At 43.6% G+C, this 23,002-nt stretch overlaps 2 protein-coding genes across 3 annotated transcripts; both read left to right on the forward strand.

The window, feature by feature from the left end:
* The first annotated feature begins 1,283 nt into the window (after positions 1 to 1,283).
* On the forward strand, positions 1,284 to 8,752 carry LOC111596237 (protein borderless). The gene is made up of 6 exons (XM_023310355.2): positions 1,284 to 1,895; positions 5,886 to 6,393; positions 6,471 to 6,880; positions 7,185 to 7,413; positions 7,474 to 7,680; positions 7,943 to 8,752. The coding sequence occupies exons 1-6, from the start codon at positions 1,602 to 1,604 to the stop codon at positions 8,512 to 8,514; spliced, it is 2,220 nt and encodes a 739-aa protein (XP_023166123.2). The 5' UTR covers positions 1,284 to 1,601; the 3' UTR covers positions 8,515 to 8,752.
* A 2,728-nt stretch (positions 8,753 to 11,480) lies between these two features.
* LOC111596231 (ATP-binding cassette sub-family G member 1) lies at positions 11,481 to 22,489 on the forward strand. Of its 2 annotated transcripts, XM_023310348.2 has the most exons (7): positions 11,481 to 12,006; positions 13,272 to 13,897; positions 19,594 to 19,902; positions 19,965 to 21,241; positions 21,304 to 21,404; positions 21,467 to 21,755; positions 21,815 to 22,488. In XM_023310348.2, exons 2-7 carry the CDS (start codon positions 13,566 to 13,568, stop codon positions 22,024 to 22,026), a joined length of 2,520 nt encoding a protein of 839 aa, XP_023166116.1. In that variant the 5' UTR covers positions 11,481 to 12,006; positions 13,272 to 13,565; the 3' UTR covers positions 22,027 to 22,488. The 2 variants fall into 2 exon arrangements, with proteins under 2 accessions (XP_023166116.1, XP_023166117.1); XM_023310349.2 differs by lacking the exons at positions 11,481 to 12,006; positions 13,272 to 13,897 and adding an exon at positions 18,088 to 19,520 and having other exon boundaries at positions 21,815 to 22,489.
* The last annotated feature ends 513 nt before the right edge of the window (positions 22,490 to 23,002 follow it).

Genomic DNA, 23,002 nt, shown 5'->3' on the forward strand with positions numbered 1-23,002 from the left:
CAACATATATATAAAAATATATATATATATATAAACAATTATTTATATGAATATAAATTACAACTACTGAATTAAATGGCATGTACATTAAGTAAAATGAAAACAAAATTAACAAATAATTACTCGTAAGTAAATCAAACGCTTTAGTCTGCCACTTTGATTTTTGGACAAGGTGCGTCAGTCAACTTCAACTTTCTCGACTCGAACAAAACGAAACGAAACAAAACAAATACAAAAACAAAAGCAAACCTTTAAGCAAACATAACTATCGAATGAGAAAACAGTAACTGTTAACTTCTTTCCTTCCTACCATTCTTTCCTGCCATTCTCTATTCTCTCCTACCTTCCATTTGCACCTTTCTTCAGGTTACCTTCAACTAGCGTTCACACACACTCGTATCATAATTCGCTTGATTCCAAACCTCTTTCATTCCAACGACAAAGTTCCCCCAGCATTTTCAGCATATAAACACGTACAACAAAAATCAGTTTAGAACGAAATATATTGTAATTAACACAAGACACAATTATAAAACAAATTAGCAAAATGAACAAAATTTTTAAACAAATAAACTTAAAAAAAAAAAAACAAAAAAACAATTTGAAATTGATCAAATAAAACAATATAGAAAAGTCTTTTCATTAGTATTGCATTGGGCGCAATCACCTTTTGACCCCGGCAACCTGGCAGCCCGGAAGCTTGAACCTGCCCAGCCACTTGATACGCTCCATCAATTAGCCAATGCAGCAGCTTTCACACACAGCAGCGCGCACTGCTCCTCCAATGCATAACCCGCAGCGAAGGCGTTGATTAACGCCCAGCTAATTGAATTGGAATTCACGAAAATGCAATAGAAAACAGCGTCCCAATTACTGAACTGGTTAAACGTCGATGAAAGTGAATTGTGAGCAAATTTTAATTAGAGCAGCAGCAGAGCTCGGTAGCTCGCCAGCTCGGCTGCGTGGGCGTATGTCAAATGTCAAATTCGGCAGAGCGCGGCCCGAGCTACGTTTGACATGTGAAAGTGGAGAGAAGCTCGAAGCTGTGTGCGGCTCAGTTGTAAATGCGAGCACTCAGTACACAGATGTGTGCGTGTAGCAGTATATGTGAGTGTATGTGTATGTGTATGTGTATGTGTATGTGTATGTGTATGTGCATGTGTGCGCGTATGTCTGCTGTTGACAAAATCATCGTCGCGCATAACACAGAACGTTCTGCCTTCTGATCGCACTTTGTTTTGTTTTTCTATTTGTTCAGTTTCAGTCGAGCTTCTCCAGTTGTCGCGTTCAGTTGACGAGAGCGCAGTTCCCTTGTCCGATTGCTACTTATTGCGCAGATTATACGCCGCGCGGATCACATTACGAGCAGACGCTGCCCTAATACATATTACTTTGTGCTTGAGTTAAGAAACGACGTGCGACGTGCGACTTGCGACTTGCGACGTCGGACGTCCTCCGTGCGTAGACTCAATTGACCTGTTTTTTGTTCAACTGCGTTTCAATTAAGCATCGCCGATAAAATGCTGAAGTCGATGGTAGAAAGCCATGCCGCCAATAGTTGTTAATCAGTGTTAAGCCACCCCACACATAAGCTCTGCAAAATGCCAAAGGAGAACAAAGAGATTCGACTCAGCCTCACAGTGGAGGAGCGGCAGGCAGCAACGAGCTGCCATGCCATGATAACTGCCAATGTCATAGGAGGCGGTAAGCAGCTGCTGCTGGTTTTGCTGCTGCTGCTGGCGCTCTTAATGAACACATCCTGTGTGGCATGCGCGCGCGATCATCGTAAACAAACAAATCTGGAGGCCAAAGTTGGCTCGCATGTTGTTTTCAATTGTTATATAGATTTCCCATACGATTCGCCCATACCTTACATCGTCCACTGGAGCAAAGATGTAAGTAGTCCCACTCTGATTCACCGACTCAGGCTCAGCACGAACGACGAACGGGTCGTATGCGTGATTTGAGTTGCATTTCAAAAATCGCTCATACGCACTGATGGCCAACGTCAACCCATCTCCCACACATATCGCATTTTTTGTACCGTTTACGATCTCTCGCTTTTACTGCCACACGCCAGTCTACACGCACTTTAAAATTAAATTGTCGAAATTATTAATTTATCATACACCATATACACATCGTACGCGTGGGTGGGCTCAATGGGCGAGTGAGCGAGTGGCGTGGGATGCTGTTCGCATGGTTAGCCTTAATTGCGACGGCTGGGCGGTCCATGCAGCGAAACAGTGCAACAGTGCAACAAAGCAACGGGGCTCTCACATTCATTAAAAAGGGACTTTATGGCTGGGCGATGAGTGTGTGTGTTGCGACCTTAAATGCATGCGCGAAAGGGATGAACGGAACAGACGACCCTAGCCGGACCGCCCTAACACCCCACCACCCCACCACCCGCACCCACTCGATGCGATGTAACGTATCTGTATTAAATTGAAATTTCATTTAACGCGTTGCGCTTTAAATATTCCATTCCTTCAAAGTGTGAACGTGAAGTGTGACATCAAAGAGGAGAGCAACAAAAACGGCAACGGGCGAGCTGCAAGCTGTAAACTGTAAACTGTAAACTGTAAACTGTTGAAATAAATTTCAATTGCATTCAATCGAATTGAATGGTTGGCATTTTGTTGACAACTGTGAGTAATGCAATTAAATTCAATTGCGAATTATTTGCAGCTACGCACGCTTGTATTTAAATCAAGTAAATTACTATTCAGTTCACACTCGACACACGCAACCCCTAACCCCGTCAAACACCAACCCTGGCCCGTGCTAGGGGCTCGTATTGGCTGCGCCTCTGTGTTGTCTGCAATCTGCGGCCCTCGTCTCTCCTCTGCCGTCATCTGCCTGCCGCTTCTCGCAAAATGTTTTCAACTATTTGGATGCTCGCTTAATTTGCTGGCACACTCAGACACTCACACACACACGCACACACAGTCTGGTTTTGCTTTTTTTCGCTTTTATTGTATTGTATTAATGCAGAAAATTCCACTCGGTCAACGGGTCATGATGTCATTTTGATAGATTCACTTTAATTGCGCTCGCATCGTTTTTTGCGCTCTCGCGCTTTGTGTAAGCGCCACAGTTTACCAAATATCAGTTGAACTAATTTGTTCAGGGCAGCTCTTTGGCAAACTAGATACGTCACATTTTTGTCGTTTCGGTTTACACTTCGAGCCAACTCCTTGAGCCAAGGCTCGACTGCAACACCTTCAATTAGGCTTAGAATTTGTAATTCGATTTTGAATTATCAAAATATTTTATGCAGTAAATATATATTAATATTTGAATTGAGCAAAGAGCTCAACTTGAAGCAACCAAATTTGGGTATATAAAGAGCTGATTCTCTTCAATAATTTTTGTTGTTCTAATTGTTTGTTTTTATTTGCAATCTGTCTTATACTAGACAATAAACAAATTTGTTAACAATAATATTACGTAACCGGATGGCTTGGGCTCCAATGAGATCAATCCATATATTTACCGACTTTAAATATTTATCTATTTCTGTGGGGTAGGTCTAGGACATGTAATCTTTTAAGTCGCCTGTGGTTGCTTGAGTCATCCAGTAGTCTTAGTGCTAGAGCATTGTCGTGGTTATGTAGTTTACTCATGTATCCGTTTGCATATAGTTGTATTTCTTCTTTAACAAGGGGCAGTTCAACATCTTTGTGAATATTATAATTAGTCACATACCAGGGTGCACATGTGATTCTCTTCAATAATTTGAATTTGAAAACATAAAGATTATATATACTTGATCAGAACAACAAGCTGAGTCGATCTCTCCGTCTGTACAAGAAGTGGCATCTGGCCGAAGAGACTTGGGTTCGATTACTGACGAAGGCAAATTTGTTTTCGGAGTTGGAAATTTCTTCTTTCAGCGATAGAGATTTAACTGTGAGGACACCGGGGTGAATCATGCAAGGACATTATTATAAGCCTCTCTATGCCTAAGTACAAGTGCGTGTGCTTTGTATATTTATGCATAGATACAAGATATATTGAAAACGCCAAAGGCGAGGTAGCCAGACTCTTCCGACTAGCGTCTTCTTGCTTGCTTAAGGTGAAGAGCGTTAAATGAAATGGATGCGTTGATGCAATGTTTAATTCTTGAACAACTCTTTAACTTTGCAGCTGAGGTTCATAGTTAAAGTAGATATCGAGCTCAGGTCGAGGTGCTTATTGAGTTCGGGTTAAAGTTCTCTTGAGTTTCCGATTTGAATGCGAGTCAGTCTCGCCACAAATAAATGTAGAGAATTAGCTTAAAACTTAGGCGATGATGCTGCAGCTAGTCATTTGCATAATGTCAGTTTTGATTATTTTTGGCAGCCTCTGCGCCCATTTGTTTCGCCCACAGTGATTGAACGATAAAAACAAAATATTTATGCAAATATTCATGTGTGTGTCAGAGTGTGTGTGTGTGTGTGTGTGGTTGTGTGTGTGCAATCAAAAACTACTCTTCACGGCCATTGCGAATTTTCGCGCACGTAGACGAGCGGCAAAAAAATTACCGGATAAATCAAGTTACGTTTGTAATTTGTTAGATAATGTTGATAAATGTGCGCTGAGGCAGCAGATGGCGACGCCAGTTGACGCACAAACACACACACACAGACACACAGCTGGGTGTACTTGGCTTCCTCTCGGCTGCCGCGCTGTGTGCCTCAAGTAGAGGCCAAAAATTATGCAACGCGCAGCCGTGTCTCCCAGTGACAAGCCGAGTGACATTGATGCCCCATCCGGATTCCTCGACGATTTCAATTAAAGGTGTATGCTCGACAAATAATGTCAATAGCTCAGCAACTGGCGCACAATTAAAACTATCAAATTGCATCGCGGCTGGCACTTGCTGCGGTCGCCAGCTATCAATAACCGTCAGGCAACCAAATCCCTAGCATGCGGTTTATTAGTGGGCCTATCAACTGGCTACCTCTTCACCTGTTCACCCGCCCGTCTGTCCGCGCAAACAATGCAGGTGTAAAAATCAAATAAAACATTGCTTCGATTTAAAGCGGGCGCAGAGCAGAGCAGAGCTCGACTGAGTTTTACAGCATTTTAATAATTTTTATTTAGCTTCGCTCTCGGCGCCTGTTTGCCCAACGCCTATCCAAACAGAATCTGCCGTTTTTTTGGCCCAACCAATTAATTTCGAACCGGTCACAATATATTTTCAGCAAATATTGACAAATCTATTGAACTTTAATTAAAACGAAAATCTTTTATTTAGTTACAAAACGTATTCTAATTGCATTTCCAATGGGCAAACTTTAGATATTTCAAAACTAATTCCGTTAAATATTCACTGCATATTTCGCAGTCTAGAAACAGACAGTTATAATTATAAGAATAAGTATATCAAAGCTCAGCTAAAAATCAATTTAAGACACTTTTTGTGGCCTGCTTTGGCTCTGCTCTGTCTGTCCTCGTGCCGCAGTCAGCGAAGGACGCTGCCAACAGTGCGCGCAGCGGGTGTTTGCGAAAATTATAATGCTGTATGAATGCTCAGATATTGCTCTATATGTAGCACGTAAACAATCACACCCACACACACACATGGATCACAAACTGTTACATTGTCAGGGCTGCCACTGCGTTCAATTATGTGCTGCGTGGGTGCGGATATCTGTCTATCTATATATATACATGGATGCATGTGTGTGTGTGTGTGTGTGTGTGTGGGGGGGGGGTGGCTGTTTGTATGTGTGAAACATGTCCATATATGATTTATTGCGGCAATTGTAATTGTAATTTTATCATCAAATCGAATCATAATGATTGCCGAATTGCATCGCATTGCATTGCACCTGCCCCACACACCATTTGCACACTTTGTTTATTATTGTCTGCTGTTGCTATTCATCTGATAGAACAAGAAGATCTTCACTTGGTACGAGAATGAAACATCCACCAATGAGCTCTTCAACGGACGGCTGCACCTGGTCAGCTATCCAGGTGACTTTGGCAGGGCCTCGATCAATCTGACTGCCATACGTGAGTCGGATCAGGGCTGGTATCACTGTCAGATCATCTTTCCGAATCGCTCGCCCAGCGTGCGCAACAACGGCACACGCTACCACCTGGCCGTGCAGGGCGGCTCGCTGATCAAAATACCACCTGTGAATCAAACGATTATGGAGGGTCAGACGGCATTCTTTCACTGCGTGATGAAATATCCGGACAACTCGCAGGCCTCCTGGTACAAGGACGGCGTACTGCTGCAGGAGGTGCAAGATCTGATCCGGCGCTCGTTCATGGGCCCCGACGGCAGCCTCAGCATCGACCCCACCATGATGAGCGACCTGGGCGAATACGAGTGCAAGGTGCGAAACAACGAAGGCGAACTGCAAACGGCCAAGGCCTTTCTCAACATTCAATGTGAGTGCTCAGCGAGAGCGGCAGATCAGAGCCTCTCTCTTAACTCGCTTTAACGCCCGCTTCTCTCTCATGCACAGATAAGGCCAAGGTGATTTATGCACCGCCCGAGGTTTACCTGCCTTACGGTCAGCCGGCCGTGCTCGATTGCCACTTCCGTGCGAATCCGCCGCTGAAAAACCTGCGCTGGGAGAAGGACGGCCTGCTCTTTGACTCGTACAATGTGCCCGGGGTGTTCTACAAGATGAACGGCAGCCTGTTCTTCTCCAAGGTGAACGAGAACTATGCTGGCAGCTACACCTGCACGCCCTACAATGACCTCGGCACGGACGGGCCCTCGCCCATCATTAGCGTAATTGTACTGCGCCCACCCATATTCAGCGTGACACCGAAGGCGATTTACATACAGAAACTGGGAGAGACGGCCGAACTGCCATGCGAAGCCATCGACCGGGACGGAAACAATCGCCCAACCATTGTGTGGAGTCGGGTAAGTCCGACTCCGAGTGTGAGTCCGAGTCCGCATCCCACCATGACCCACCATCCCCGCCTGTCCACTATCTGACTGCCTGACCGCCGGACTGCCTGACTGACTGACTGCCTGACCACCTGGCAAATAGGCCCTCGGCTGGCCTTGTTGCAGTTTTGCTTGATTGCATTTTGAAATATGCATGCTCGACACACACACACACACACACACCCACACACAGACATAGACATACATTGTGGAGTGTGGAGCAATTCAACGCTCATTCGCATTCACATTCTGAATTTAACTAATTTCGCACACACAGAAAGACGGGCAGGTGCTGCCAGTGGAGCGGCACAGTTTTAGCGGCGGCAATTTGACCATCACGAACCTGGTCGAGACGGACCGGGGCATGTATGAGTGCTCGGCGACCAATGAAGCTGCAACAATAACTGCCGAAGCTGAATTAATGATTGAGAACATTGCGCCACGCCCGCCGTACAACCTAACGGCGAACAGCACAGAGACATGCATTACCATACGCTGGCAGCCAGGTGAGCAGACACCTACGCATAGCATTAGCTCTACACATACCCTGTACCTCTGTCCCACAGGCTATCTGCGACCTAATCTTGAGTACACAGTTTGGTATCGACTCAGCGAGGCGCCGGAATGGCGGACGCTGCGGGTCCTCGAGAAGACCCAGATGGAGGCCACCGTGCAGCATCTGCTGCCTGGACGAGAATACGAATTCATGGTACTTAGCCAAGACAAATATGGCGACGGCATGTTCAGTAAACAATTCCGATTCCAAACGCAACGTAAGTGCAATTAAGTAAAAATATATTAGTTACTTTTTACTTCACTTAAATTCACTTAGGAATTTAAAACAAAAATTTTGAAATTGTTTTTGAATTGCGCGCCTTATGGGCAGCACTTGACATGCAATGCATAGTAGCTTTGTTTCATTCGCACACGTCGCAGGCAGAAGTGCAAAGCACTTGTTGTAGCTGGTATAAGTGAGACAGATATAGCGTACAATAAAAGCTTTGAATTCATCTTTAAAATTATCTCTTGCTACAGCCTCGCCGCAAGGGGCAGACTTTGATGCGCAACAGTTGCAGCACCAGCAGAGTCGCCCATCGACCATTGGTGGACTGGGTGCACCGTGGAATCTAAGTGTGCTGAGCACTCCTCAGGGCTGGCTGCTGCACTGGGAACATCCGACAGTGGGGCTTGAGACGCTGCGACATTATTCTGTGCGCTGGTGGAAGGAGCCGGACCACTTCCTCATCGGCACCGCTGAAACCTTTGACAACTTCTATCAGCTGCGACAACTCAAAGAAGACGTCTCCTTCAAGATACAAGTGCTCGCTGTGGGAGCAGAGAACCAGGAAGTGGCCAGTCCCGAACTATTTCTCGAAGTTCCCTCGCAGCGGAAAGTGCGGGCTCTGATAATCGGTAGCTCAGTGGGCGTTATATTTCTACTCTGCGCTCTGTGCGCTTTTTTATACGTGAAACGTAGCTGCCTCCTCCACCTTTTTGCCCGTGCCAACGGCAACGAAGGAGCCAGCTGCGACGAGGACACCGCCGAGAGTGGCGACTGTGACAGCGACCAGGAACGGGACAGCAACAAAATACGCACAGCCTCCTGAGAGATGCAGATCACGTGGATCTTCCAGCATGCCAGCAGAAAGTCAGAGCTAAGCTTATGCCAGGACAAGGATGAGGAGAATGAATTTTAGAATAACACTTTTGCCGATGATCGTTACTCAGTACTGCATAATACTGATTTATAATTTATTTCTAGTTTCTAATTGTAAAAATAAATTTTACTAATTCCCTAATTCCTTAATGTAAAGGTGAACTTTTAAACTGCAAACTAATTAAACTCGGAAGAAATTTTAAGTTTGATTTTGAATTGCCCGCCTTATGGGCAGCACTTTATTTGGCTTACGGTCTACTGTTGTCTCTTTTACACATATTGCGCTTAACGGCGAGCTATGAATCGTAAATATGTCAAGTGATAGAGGAGGATAGCGAGATAGGTTGACAAAAGCTCTCAAACGAGAAAGCTTTGCATACTTAAATTCAATGTAAGTTTTAAAGTAATTTTCATAGCGTTGATGTACGTACATACACCCAACATGACTGCAACTTCCGAAAGCTTTTCAGCTAAATACTTATATGAGGCAACCATTGCGGATCGTGTTTATGAAATTGTATATAATTATGATGAATGTGTAATTCAAGTATGAAAACTTAAGCTAGCTATGAGTAGGCTATTATCTTTCAGATTCTTGTATTTTTTCCATGTGTTGTAAATCATGTATGTTTCAATATAGCTTCCAGATCTTAACTATTAGGTCATACAGTCTGAGCTACATATAATAGGGGACTACTTGATTCCAATTACAAATTGATTGCAGCTTTCGCTTCGCTTTCAGCTTCCAATTCAGTTTCAAGTTCGGCTCCGGCTTGGGAAACTTCAACAACTCATTCGGAAATGAATAAGTTGTGATAAAAAAAACTTAATGCTAATTAGTCAATTCCAGATATTGGATGCTAAGTACATTGAGGCTTGTTAAACTGTCGATGCTGTTAAGAAAAGTTAGCAAACATTTTTGTATTAATTGCTGCCATTAGGATGGCCGTTTCCAGCTCACGACATAACGCCGCAAAGAGAGAAAAACACCTGGTTGCACCGGCAAGTGGCAATGCAACCAATTGGGCTTTATTGCCGCGTGGACCAAATGCCGTGCACTCAAAACTATTTGGCTTCATTCGCTGCTGCTGCTGCTGCTTCTACTCTTGATACTCTTGTTACTGCGGCTGCCGAGACTATTAAAGTTCAATTCATTTAACCCACTTAACCCGCCAAATGTTTTGTACTCGCGATGCTTTGATGCCGTTATCCGCGTCTATCCGACTCTTCCACACATTGAACGTCACGACGCGCATATTGCATATTGGTACACGATATACCAGTTAATATCGTATTTCAGGCTAACTCACCCGCTACTGGTCTTCACTTGAAATCGAAGTGCTGAATAACTCCAATGGATAATTACGATATTCATTGTATATGCACGGCACTGAAATATAACACGATATTCTTATTGGCAAATGCGGAACAATGGAATGGATTCTCTTCTGCTATGTACAAATTATAACATTCGATTGGAAGCCGAACTTTTCTTGTTTAAGGAAAATGTTGATATACATAGACGGTAATATGCTTTTGATCACTATTTCGAGTTCCATTGAAGGGGGGAAATGTCGCGCAACAGTTAAAACAAATTATTGCTGATAAGAAAGCGGACTGAGCTGCGTTTAAATTACAGTAAACTGATTTTGTGAACACTCATATGTACGCACACACAAAGAAACAAAATATATTCAATGTTAAAAGCTTTGTCAAGCTAGCTATATACGCGCATATGTATGAGTCTGTGTGTGTGTAAGGACATATGTATGTATGCACTAGAATTGTAAATGTATGAGTGCATGGTATGCACATATATGTATGCCTTCCGTTGCTCATTCCGAACTTTGGCCATTGAGGCTGAGAGTTAGAATGAAATATGTGTGGACTGGTGATCGTTAGAAATGAGTGCGAATGTACTCATACGAATTGCTCATGCGATTACTCCGCCGCAAATCAGAATTGTTTTTGTTTTGGTTTTTTATTCATGTCGTCGATCGAGGCGTGCTTTGTTTTTCTGTCAACCCAGCAGACATTAAGCAGTTCAAAGATCACTATGAAATGTCAGACAGGGTAGTATGAAAGCTTGAGGGAATTACAAAGGTAGTTTCAGCAGTTTACGACCTCACGTACGAAATATATTAATATAAATAAAAAACATATTAAAAATACACAATAATGCAATAATATATCTATGTTCCTCACTTGTTAAGTTATGAATTTATATATTGTTTCTCATGTGTGAATCGACAATTTGTCAGGCTATCCTCGTATCATATCGTATGTTGATGCATTAAATTTGCAGCAATTGAAGCAGTTGCAATTTCGGGTGACGCATACTGCAAGACAACGATGAACACTGCAGACAGACAAAGAAGAAACCAGTTTTGAGTGCAGTTGCACTCAAGCCAAGTGCAGCATGGGAGACGTTTGTTTTCTGTTTATGATCAGCTGTTTACAGTCAGCTGAAACACACACACATACCCACAGAGGAGAGGACACACATTGAGAGAAATGAGACATGCGCAGACTGCAGCAGGCCATAGCATGCACACGCAGGGGCAGAGGCCATAACAGAGTGGAAAGCAATTATGACGACGCAGCAGCAGCACCAGAACCAGCAGCTCAACCACAATGGAGCAAGAGCTGTAACCACGCGCTCTGGCTCTCTCTCTTTCGTTTTTCATTCTTTCTCTCCCGCCATTGACGAAGCATACGTGTCGCGTTTTCATCGTACTTGCTCCCCCACATGTTCGATACACATACACGCACGCACACAGAGCTATCCGATTTATACAGCTATCTGAGGAAGAGAGGATGGGAGAGAAGGCAGAAAAAGATAGACAAAGAGCGACGTTGGGTAGCTTAGCAGCAGCATTAGCAACACTCGCAGTTTCAGTTCTTTTTCGTTCGCGGTGCGCTCAAGTTGTTCGTCTCGAGCGTTGTTGGAGAAACTCGTCGCGTGATCCGCCAAAGGAAACACGTTTCGTATCTTGTTCTGCCAGCTGTGCTGTTTGAGTGCTGTGTTGTCTCTTAAATTAGACCAGGAGCCAAGCAGTTGTAATTGCTCTGGAGGAGCTGGTGCCTGCCTGCCTGCCTGATATGCTCTACTGGTTTTTCTCCACAGTTCGGAGTCCGCTGTTCACATCGCAGTTTATACAAAAACAATTACGTATTCAAAGTGAGAGAGAGCAATTGAAATAGCAACAAAAGCTCTTTATGTGTGTGTTTCACCAACAGCCGAATTCATATAAAATATTTGACAATAAAATGAGCCTAAAATAAAGCAGACGAAGAGCATCTCTAGCAAACAGCAAATAGCCGACAGCCAACAGGGAACGTATCTGTTGTGAATGTGGCAAAAAAAAACACAAAATAAAGATTTGGAAAAAAACAAGTTTTATGCGCCAGCAATTCTTGGAACTTGTGTATTGTGATTAAGGTGAGCTATGGCTGGAAACTAAAACTAAAGTACACTAAGAAAATTTTAATTGCGTTGCTCAGTTATTATTATTATATGCTATTACGCTGCAAGTGGTGGTTGCTGCTCTGCAACCCCCTCCGACGATAAACAAACTGCAGTACCCCTAGGCGGACCATGTTCCACCACCAACTGATGGACTACTTTCTTTAAACTTCCCCTCGGCTTAGACTGTAGAAATAAACAGTTTGGCTAGTTCCACAATCGCACAAATACATATGAATACATGTATTCAACGTGCTTCCATAGAAGCAGCACAGTTGCCTGAAATAAAAAAAATGCAATAAAAACAAAAGCATATGTATCTTTAAGTGTATATGTATCTTTCTTGCTTTTGTATCTATTGAGCGCGCGTGCGTTCTCTGTTTGGTGCTCTCTTTCTCTCTCCTCTCTCTATCTCTCTCTGGCTATCTGCATCTGCTGCCGAGAGGAATTTGGCAAAATATTTTTATTTAATTGTTTACGGCGGCAATTTGTTTATGAATATTTTGCCATTTAAAAATATGTGATTAAAGCCTCGTGCCGTGCCATTCGGGAATATGTCTGGCAGTATCTATAGTTATAGTGTAGAGTTGACAAAGTTCGTGGATGATAACGCGCCCTTTGCTCGTGCCACTAACCTACTTTAAGGGGCTTAAGGTAGGGCCACTCGCCCACGCAGAAAGGTTTCTGAAAGGCTTCTATCACGTTTGGCACGCTACATCTGACAGATTCGCAGCTGCAGACTGTGTTTGTATCTGTTGCCATTGGCTAGTGAATCAGCCGACAGCGCCACAGGCGATACATAAAACACCTGTGCAGCCTTAACAGCTTAAAGTCAATTATTACATATCTCCGATTAGCGGCAAAAGAAGGCAGTCGAATAGCTCGACGTGCTTATCACAATCATCCCTAATCGCACAGGCAAACAAATCTGTAATAAATTTGTATGTATAGGCGGCACTTTATATAAACGTTTTATAATCTATATACACAGACAAATATAGCTTTCGCACTACTGCAATCTTATCGCCTCAGCCACCTGCTAAAGCATCCGACGGGTGCAGCTAAACCCAGAAACTCCTGATCATTGTCACACGCGCACAAAAGAAAGCAGCCAACAACGAAATTTGCTTTATGAAACAAGCCAATACAATTCTCCTATATGGTATCTGCAGCATCAGATGATCCTATAAGAGCAGCTCACATTTACATACATCTAATTTGTATCTTTTTCTCTTCTCCAGCTGCTTACGATGACGGGAAAACAAAGAATCTGAATTATTCATCAGTTCAGGTCCAACTACGTGACAAACGAATATGCCAAATCAATTGTGAAACATAAGCAATGAATAATTGCATTTTAATGCAACTAGCAGCAAGCACATAAAATACCCTGTAAATAGAGCGAACACAAGGCCAAAAGATTATTCAAAATACATAGATATTATATACAAATAGACAGCTCGCAACCCGATGCCAATTCCAATTGCAAGTGTCTAAAACTTACGCTTGATCAGATACTCATTTAAGTCTAAGCCATGGACGAGTTGCTCGCCTCGAATGATCCACTCGTGGACAAGGATAGCGGCTGCAGCGCCGTCATACTGCCTGCCTCCAAGGCAACAACTACATCAGAAGCGACCTCAGCACCTCTCAGCGTCGTCCACTATAAAAGCAGCAATATTAGCCCAACAACAGCAGCAACAACAACAGAAGCAACAGTAACAACAACTACAGCCCCAGCCAGCCAGCAAGGATCAAGCACAGCCACAGCCACAGCGAACTCTGAGCCCGTTCCCCTGTTAAATCAGCTTCAGGCATTGCCTCTGCAAAAGCCAAACGACTTAAAGCAATGCAATGCGCTCTACGGGTGAGTACAATGTGGCGCCTCGATTTCATCACTAATGAGATTAGCATAGATAATGTTTGCGCTGAAAATGGGATACCTGGCTACCTGGCGACGTGGGTGGGATGACCCAGATAGTCTGTCATAATTAGGGCGTGTCAAAAGTCGAAAACAGCGAGTGGGAGCGGGCGCTCATTAGGTCACAGAGCCATCCTCAGCCATACTCAACGAAATCAGCTCAGGACAATTCAGCTAAGCTCCATAAATCAAGCGACTGGCGAGCTGTCGCCTTAGTCACGCTGCTCGAGTGACTAAATTAAGAACTGTCCAGCGAATTGATATCTTTGCTCCAGCAGTCGAGATACACTTCGAGTCGCAGCGCACCTTTCAAGGAAACTCTCAGCAGCTGCGGAAAATCGATGAACAATATAAACTCGCACTAACAAATGCAATACGTGTGGAGCGTACACACGTAAGGCTTCCTTGACTTGAGCTTATTATGAAGGAGTAGCGCACAAATCGCGTGCCAAGCTCAAATATGCTTAAGAATAGCCTTCTGACAGCCCATTCAACTTGCATACTGTTGCATAAAGTTGAATTTAAATGTTATTTCATTAATCTAGGGATAGGTTATGCAGAATATAAAAGACATCTTGATCAATCTGTATGTGCGTTTTCGATTATGTTACCGATATAAAGCACTTAATATGAATTAAAATGTGTTAGATATCGATTAATGTCGATAGATTGAACAGCTGTGTTGTTGAGTATAGTTCAGATGAAGAAGATTCTGACTACAACTCGAAGACTATAAGAGTCAAAGGGAACATATTTCGTATGCAAGATCCCTTGAAGCAAAGGCACATAACATATAAACCCTTTCTTGGATGTCTTAACAGTATTTATTAAAACCCATCATTTTAAAATTATGTCTCAAAATAACTTGGACTTGGCGAATTCCATATGAGACAGATTCTGACTTATTCCTTATATTTCTACGTACTATTAATATTTATTCCAAAATTCCAAATAGAGGATAGAATTTTGAGATATATATATCCTCTGTATATAGATATTTATTTCTAACAAAGAATTTCAATAGTTACATTCAGCTCATGTCCTGGGGTCTTTTCGGTTTGCACACCCTTATCGAACCTAAATGATGTGTCAATAGCTTAAATGACTTGTCAATAGCTAACAGCAAACAGGTAAATGGCAAGAGGTGTTAGACACAAGAAAATCCTTGCTGTTGTTCAGAGAACATCATTCATTCGCCCTTGAGCAGACGACGGGCGACCCAGAGCTTTGTAATTAAAATGCAAATAGAGGATTTAATAGAAAATTCTGTCGCCCACGTGCAATTCAATGCTGTCCAGTCAACACCCACAAGGTGCGATATGTAATTAAAATGGGACATCCTGGCAGGTGCTAGCACAGCTCTGCATAAACTGCACAGCTGCACATATTTCCCTCTCTACTTAAACTTGAGGTTGACCGGAGAGAGGGGAAGAGCGGAAGAGCGCGCTTGGCAGACAAAAGTTTCAAAAGTCATAAAAAGTGTTTAAAATGCTTGACACATCCTTTTTGCCCTAAAGTAGCAACGTACACTGGCTCACAGCAGTGTCTACAGCAGGAGCCAACTAGTCGTATGAGCAACTATAAACAGCCACGAGCAAAACTCAAACATACGTATAGTATATAGCTGTGTATGAAAGCCCGCCAATCGCCAGGAGGGCTGACTATTGTTGGAAACAACGGTAAAACGAAGCGGAGAAGAAAACCCATTAGCAATAGCAAATGCAGACTGAGGAGTACTCTATCTCGATCTTTAACTAGCGAGCTAGGAGTACCAGCACACTATATAACACTGGAAAGTCAGTTGCCTCTATTCAAGTACTATAACTTTATTCATGTCCCAGTTCGAGTGTGCCTTAGTTTGAGAATTGCAAAACTCCCTTTTAGTAAGGGAAAGGGTATGCTGCCAACCAACGCTCAGCGACGTTGGCCACGCGTGCTTGGAAAAATCGAACAAGCCGCCCAAGCTGTCCAAACTTTGCCGTCGTAGTCAGTTGTGTTCAGCAGAGTTGAGTTGAGTTTCGGCTCAGTTTGGTGTTGCTCCCGGCGGTCGCCTTACGGACATTAATTTATTTATTTTAGTGCTCGGTTTTTAGCCTTTAACTATTTAAATGTGCATATTAGAAAATGAAAAGTGTCAGCAAAACGATGTTTAAACTGGCTGTCGTGGCTATTCGGCTCTAGAAAACGTGGCAACTTGGCGGAGGTGAAAATCGAGCGAAGAGCGACGAGCAACGTGCGGCGTGCGATGATTATGCAATTCTATTGGCCCGAAGCAATAAAAGATACATTGACTAACAGACAGCGGGGCTCCGCAGTTGTCAGCCTGTAAACCCTCCAAAGTGTTTCTTTGCCAGCCGCAAGGCGCTTAGAAAGTCTCTACAGACACATTGACCTTTCTCACACATCGAGGTCAACGAGAATAGCCGAACCACTAGAGGTTACATCCGAGTCCGAGCCACCTACACACTCTCTAAGACTGACATTACTTATTCGAGCAACTTATTTATGATTCATTTGAAGAATGTTGAACAGCTTGACAGCCATAAGTTTATAACTATATTCGGGATTGGCCTACATCAACTGTTCTTTAAAACGATATTGAACATACCAGTCCCTAGCGGCTTGACTGATAATCGTAGGTGCCATTCGCTTATGGGTAGACTGTTATCATTCCCTGAACCCGTTGCGTTTATTATCGGTTATACTTGCACTTTTTGTTTATTTTGAGGCTTTGCATATTTGTGTTTGCAAGTTTGTATTCGTCGCCCAAGTTCCGAGTTAATTATAAATAACCAACCCCCCACACAGACCCCAAGCTATGCTTTTCCATATACATACCCACATAATAAGCAAGTAAGCGTGCTCTAGTCGACTTACAAATATCCATTACACAGTTCTCTCTCCTCACACCAACACAGATAGAGGGAGTATGGCACAGCAGTACGAATGTTACTTTAGGCCTCTTACTTTTAGAGTTTTCAAGTATATGTACAAATATACCCTTTCTGCACATCTTAAATGAGCACAGGGTATGGGGAACAATGAATGTGGATTAGGCAGCGGCCACCCAGTCTGTTACCCAGTCTAGTCGTTGTAAAATGCCTAATTGTCACAAAACGTGGATGATCTAATACCTTGCGCCATCTGATATTTCCGGTTAACTTTAAGTAGTGCACAACAACTTTGTAACAAGCATTACCCAGTCGATGGGTAGGATGGTCAAAGCTCAGTTGTCATTACACGCTTTACCACTATTAGCGTGCATGGGGAACGGTAGCAGCTGCTTTATAGCCAGCTAATCAATCAATATAATGGGCTCGAATTGTTGCCAATTACAAGGTATTGCAATTGATAAGCAATTACTTTCATAGGGCAAATAAATGTTTCGATTTCTGATGCAAAGAAAGCGCATCACATGACGGGGCCAGCACTGGACCAGCTGAAGCCCCAAGGAAATGAAGTCAAATAATCTTCACCTTTTTATCTAGAGGAGGCATAGAGAAGTGTATATTTCGAATTCTAGCTATCGAGCTTTAGTAGAGACATAAAATTGAGTTGTGAATTGCGTTGTAGAAAACAAAGTAATTGCCCTTAAGCCCCGCCCCCACTGGGAGTATTAAAAAATGTTAGTATTTTATCAGTGGAGAGAACATATCTATGTATGAAAACTCTCATTCAGCAAGACACACATTTCCAAATGCCAATATACTCGTTTCACTTTATGAACGGGCATTGTCTATGTCGTGGGTCTCCTTGTGGTCGTGGTCTGCGCAATGCTGTCAAGCACAAAGCGTTGTTGTTGTTGCCTGAGTTCGTTTACATCGACATTCACTGCAGAGTGCAATCGAGTACATGTGCACCTAAAATGTACCCAGCCAGTCGGCCAGGCTAGTCGCTGCTTGGTGCACGCGCACCGAGAAATTCGCGGGAAACGAATCGAGCAATTCGCAACTGTCCCACAGTGCGCGTCAGCTGCAGCAGCAGCGTCAGCAGCAGCAGCAGCGGCAGCGACAGCGATGGCATTGTGGGGACGGCTGTGAAACGGAAGTGGGGCAGCGGCGCAAAGACTCGCATTTATCGTATCTGTATACAAACTGAATGCCAGCGACAACACGACTGAGCTGATGACGTTGTTCACTTGGATAACAGACATGCATGTGTTTGGCAAATTGGCTACTTCGGTATTTGGCTATTCGGTTATTTCGTATTGGTAACGGCCGACCGCGCGGAGATAGACAACAGCTGATTCGGCTGCGCTTCTGGCTGACTGCCGTCGTCAGCAGTCCGTTGAGATCTGTTGTTTGCCCAATTGCTACCGAATGGCGCATGGCTGTAATTTGCGTGGCCAAAATCGAAGTCCCAGCCACAATAAGTGTTCTTGCCAAATAGCCGTGCAATTGTCTTGACCCAAATATGGCTTTGGAACAGTGATGGAATTTCAATTTGATTCTCTTAGCTGAAGCGAAGTAAATTTCCGATTTCCGATTCCCGATTTCTCCGATTCCCGATTTCTTGATAAAAAGAAACTAGCAATTGGCAGTTCTCGCAAAGCGTTCCTTGCTCTTGTGAGTATATTATTAGGCAGCCCAACGTGCTGCGATCTTCCGTACGTGTTCTGGGCACAGCGTGAATCGGTAATTATAAACAACCAGAGGAAGAACTGAATAACTAAACTTTGAACTGCGCCCACAACTATATTTAGATATCTGCAGTGTAAATTGTTTATTTTTTCTGACACCGTTGCACACAGAGGTAGAGCTGGCTGGGCAGCTTGCGAGCCATATTTAACGACAATTAAGCGTCAATCTATCCATCATCAATTGGGTTCAGTCAACTCGTTAATACAAGTAGTTTGCACCGAAAACTGACTTCTCAATTGACACTGGGCGTCCTAGGGAGACTCTCGTGTAGTCGGCATATTTTATCAATAACAGACCAATCGAGGGTATCTCACGGCATTTTATGAATGAAACGCAAATTGAACTTTGCTCTTTACAACATTCCGATTGACGGTCGAGCTGTGTCGGTGTGGGTGGGGGTGGTGGTGGGTGTGTGGCTCTTAGCTCTTGGGACGACTGCAGACACAACACATACAACTGATTACGGCTGACTGACTATTGACTACTGCCGATTGGGCATGTTGAATGGCTATTGAATATCAAATCAGAAATCACATACAGAAGCTGGCAGAATAGAGTGTAGTGAAATTGAAAATGTGTCTATGAAAGCGTAAAATAAATTAAGGAAACATGCCGAACGGCTTGGAGCTGACATTAATCAGCAGCAGCAGCAGCACCAACGATAGCACCTCTCGACAGGCAATAGGCGAACTGGATGGCATTCAGAACACCAGCTTTGAGGCAGCTGCTCAGAATGCGCAGCTTAGGCGATCCGCGTATGTGGAAGGCTATGCGGACATGCTGCAAGAGCTGCAGACCAAGAGCAATCCGGCACGCACGCAGCGTTCGCTGTCCTTTGTCCAGACGAAGCTGACAAAGAGCGGCTGTGTGAGCGCGTTACAGCGACCGGAAGACGGGGCTCGATGCTGGCAGAAGGCAGTCGTAGTCAAGTAGGCTACATTTAGTTATTTCGCTGCCAGTAAATTCACCATTGCCTAACGAAATCTTTGCTCTCTTCTACAGCTCACAGAATAACCTCTGCAATGGCCGGCCCAACAGTCACGGTCTTGCTCCCAAGATACAGAACAACACCAGCACCAGCCCGAATGGACAAAAGAAGGGCACCATTTCGCTATCGCATCTGCCCCAGCGGCCGCCGGTGGACATTGAGTTTTGTGATATCTCTTACTCGGTGCCCGATGGACATATACGCGGCTTCAAGACAATCCTGAAGAGCGTCTCTGGCAAGTTTCGCAATGGACAGATAACGGCGATCATGGGTCCCTCAGGAGCAGGCAAGAGCACGTTGATGAACATTCTGGCTGGATATAAGTAAGTGTCGATGATTCACTTTCCCAAGTGGAAGCTAATCAATTGCTTTTGTTGTATTACAGAACCTCCCAGCTGAGCGGTTCGGTTTTAATCAACAGCAAGGAAAGAAATCTTCGTCGTTTCCGTAAGCTCTCCTGTTACATCATGCAGGACGATGTGCTGATTGCCAATCTGACAGTGCGTGAGGCCATGATGGTGGCTGCTAATCTGAAGCTTGGCAAGAATATGATCAACTATGCGAAGTGCGTCGTTGTCGAGGAGATATTGGAGACCATTGGCCTAAAGGAATCAACCAACACATTAACATGTAATCTTTCGGGCGGTCAGCGTAAGCGCTTGTCCATAGCCTTGGAATTGGTCAACAATCCGCCAGTAATGTTCTTCGATGAGCCTACCTCCGGTCTGGACAGCTCCACATGCTTCCAGCTAATTTCACTGCTTAAGTCATTGGCGCGTGGAGGTCGCACCATAGTCTGTACAATTCATCAACCATCGGCGCGTCTCTTCGAAAAGTTTGACCATCTCTATCTGTTGGCCCAGGGCCAGTGCGTCTACGAAGGTCGAGTGCACGGGCTGGTGCCGTACCTCTCATCCCTGGGATATGAATGCCCGTCGTACCACAATCCAGCCGACTATGTGCTAGAGGTGGCATCGGGCGAGTACGGCGAGGCAGTGCCCAAGTTGGTCGAGGCTGTAAAGGGCGGAATTTGCAAGAAATACATGCACAAGGATTACGGAGTCAATTTATCTAACACTAAGGCTATTAACAATGACATTATCAAGGGCAATGGCAGCGGTGCAACCTCTACGAAAGCCGTTGCGACAATCACCTTGGAGGACGAAAAGCCAGGCAATGCTTATGAAGCGGACGAGCTTACTGAACTGAAACCACCGAAGCTAAAAGCCCAGCAATCACAGACGTCCGAATGCAGCGCCGTGAATATACAGATAACCAACGATGACAGCGGCAGCTTTAGTTCTTCTAAAGGTGGTCAGAGCCAGAATGCCGTATCCGGTGGCACAAATACCGTTGTCGGCTGCATGACCTCGCTGCTCGATTCGCATGAGAGTGTGGTGACGCTGCCTAGCAAGACGGGCTTCCCGACCAGCGGCTGGACGCAGTTTTGGATACTCTTGAAACGTTCGTTCCGCACAATTATGAGGGATCGTATGCTGACTCACATGCGACTCGCCTCGCATGTCATCGTGGGCGCGATCATTGGGATGATCTACTATGATGTCGGCAACGAGGCCAGCAAGATCATGAGCAATGCTGGGTGCATCTTCTTTGTCGCTCTCTTCACAACGTTCACGGCCATGATGCCCACCATTCTGACCTGTAAGTATAAACCACTAAAATATCATTTCACATATGCTCAATCAGTTTTCTGTCTCAAACAGTTCCCACAGAGATGTCGGTGTTTGAACGTGAGCATTTGAACTATTGGTACTCTTTGAAGGCGTTCTACTTTGCGAAAACCCTCGCTGACATCCCCTTTCAGGTTGGCAATCCCCCATATACAATGAACTATAGAATCTTATTAACATAAACATTCGCTTTCAGATCATATTCTCCAGTGTGTTTGTTTTGGTTGTTTATTACTTAACCTCTCAGCCCATGGAAGTGGAACGCATTTCGATGTTCGTATTCATCTGCGTGCTCAACTCTTTGGTGGCTCAGTCTCTGGGGCTACTCATAGGTGCTGGAATGAATGTCGAAACGGGAGTCTTTCTTGGACCCGTCTCCACAATTCCCACAATTTTGTTCTCCGGTTTCTTTGTCAACTTCGACACTATACCGGACTATTTACAATGGCTCACATATGTGAGTTACGTGCGCTATGGCTTTGAGGGTAAGTACAAGGACTCAACTTCATTGACCCGACAACTAATTACCAATAACAATTTGTAGGTGCTATGGTTTCGATTTACGGCATGGACCGCGCCAAATTGCATTGCAATGAAATCTATTGTCATCATCGCGTTCCCAAGAAGTTCCTTGAGTGGATGTCCATGCAGGACGCCCGTTTCTGGGTCGATGCGGTCGCTCTGATAGGAATCTTTTTCGCTCTACGCATAGTTGCGTACTTTGTGCTCCGCTGGAAGCTGCACATGATACGCTAAAGGGCTACCGAGTTATCTTATCGAACTATTGTAAATAGTAAATAGAAGACGCGCAATTGGAATTAATGTTCGAGTACTGTAGATAGGCGTAGCTTAATGGTGCTTCGAATTTTTGTTTCACGTTTATTTTGCTGTAGACATTACTACCATGTAACAAGAGTATATATTATCGTACACGGATTTTTTATTCATAATACTTGCATTGTAGCTGTTTTATGTACGAAATATGTAGCGGAATATTTGACCCGGTATATTTGAGTAACACAAATTGAGATTCACATTTATAGACCTAAAGTTGTACATTTATAAATAGACATGGATAATTTATTAGCGTACCTAAGGCACGTTCTAGGCTCCACACAATACAGCCCATTAAAGTAAAAATCTTGTGACCAAGCATAAGAGTCTGAAACTTAAATAGGTTGAAAACTATAACAAATTTTTAGACAAGTTGTGAACTAGCTAACATACATATACATAACATATATATATATATATATATATATATATATATATATATATATATTTGCTGTGCATTTTCGCCACCTTCTTTCAAAGCTTCGAAATTTAATTATGAAAATGATTTTAGCTTAATAGAAGATCCCAACGTTTTATTGATCGTTCCGTCCGTGTTGAAAGCTCTTTCTATATTTTCTCTTTTTCTGTCTCTCTACCTGTTAGCCAGGTGAACAAACCTTAAGAAACATTTTTATCTATAGACTTTGAACTCGTGTGATTTGAAATAGTTTGATTTTTGCAAGCCGATAGTATGGAACGTGCTGAGGATCCAATTGAAATAAAATATACGAACCTTGTGATACAGAATACACTGAAATTAAACAATTTAAAATATACAAATTTGACTAAACGTAAACGGAAATGGAAACGGAAACAGAATTCGATTGTGTCCAGGCAAACTGGTGATATGAAGCAATTATTATTATTATCACTATTCTTACGGTTAATCTTGAATAAA

This window comes from Drosophila hydei, unplaced genomic scaffold, assembly GCF_003285905.1.
Source record: "Drosophila hydei strain 15085-1641.00,03,60 unplaced genomic scaffold, DhydRS2 tig00000172-arrow-pilon, whole genome shotgun sequence".
Taxonomy (NCBI): Eukaryota; Metazoa; Arthropoda; class Insecta; order Diptera; family Drosophilidae; genus Drosophila; species Drosophila hydei.

Bases quoted from the DNA above. Each gene is read 5' to 3' on its own strand.
- LOC111596237 (XM_023310355.2), top strand. From the start codon at position 1,602: ATGCCAAAGGAGAACAAAGAGATTCGACTCAGCCTCACAGTGGAGGAG. The intron at 6,394-6,470 runs GTGAGTGCTCAG...TCTCATGCACAG, and splicing joins GGCCTTTCTCAACATTCAAT to ATAAGGCCAAGGTGATTTAT. The intron at 7,681-7,942 runs GTAAGTGCAATT...CTCTTGCTACAG, and splicing joins ATTCCGATTCCAAACGCAAC to CCTCGCCGCAAGGGGCAGAC.
- LOC111596231 (XM_023310348.2), top strand. From the start codon at position 13,566: ATGGACGAGTTGCTCGCCTCGAATGATCCACTCGTGGACAAGGATAGC. The intron at 19,903-19,964 runs GTAAGTGTCGAT...GTTGTATTACAG, and splicing joins AACATTCTGGCTGGATATAA to AACCTCCCAGCTGAGCGGTT. The intron at 21,756-21,814 runs GTAAGTACAAGG...AACAATTTGTAG, and splicing joins CGTGCGCTATGGCTTTGAGG to GTGCTATGGTTTCGATTTAC.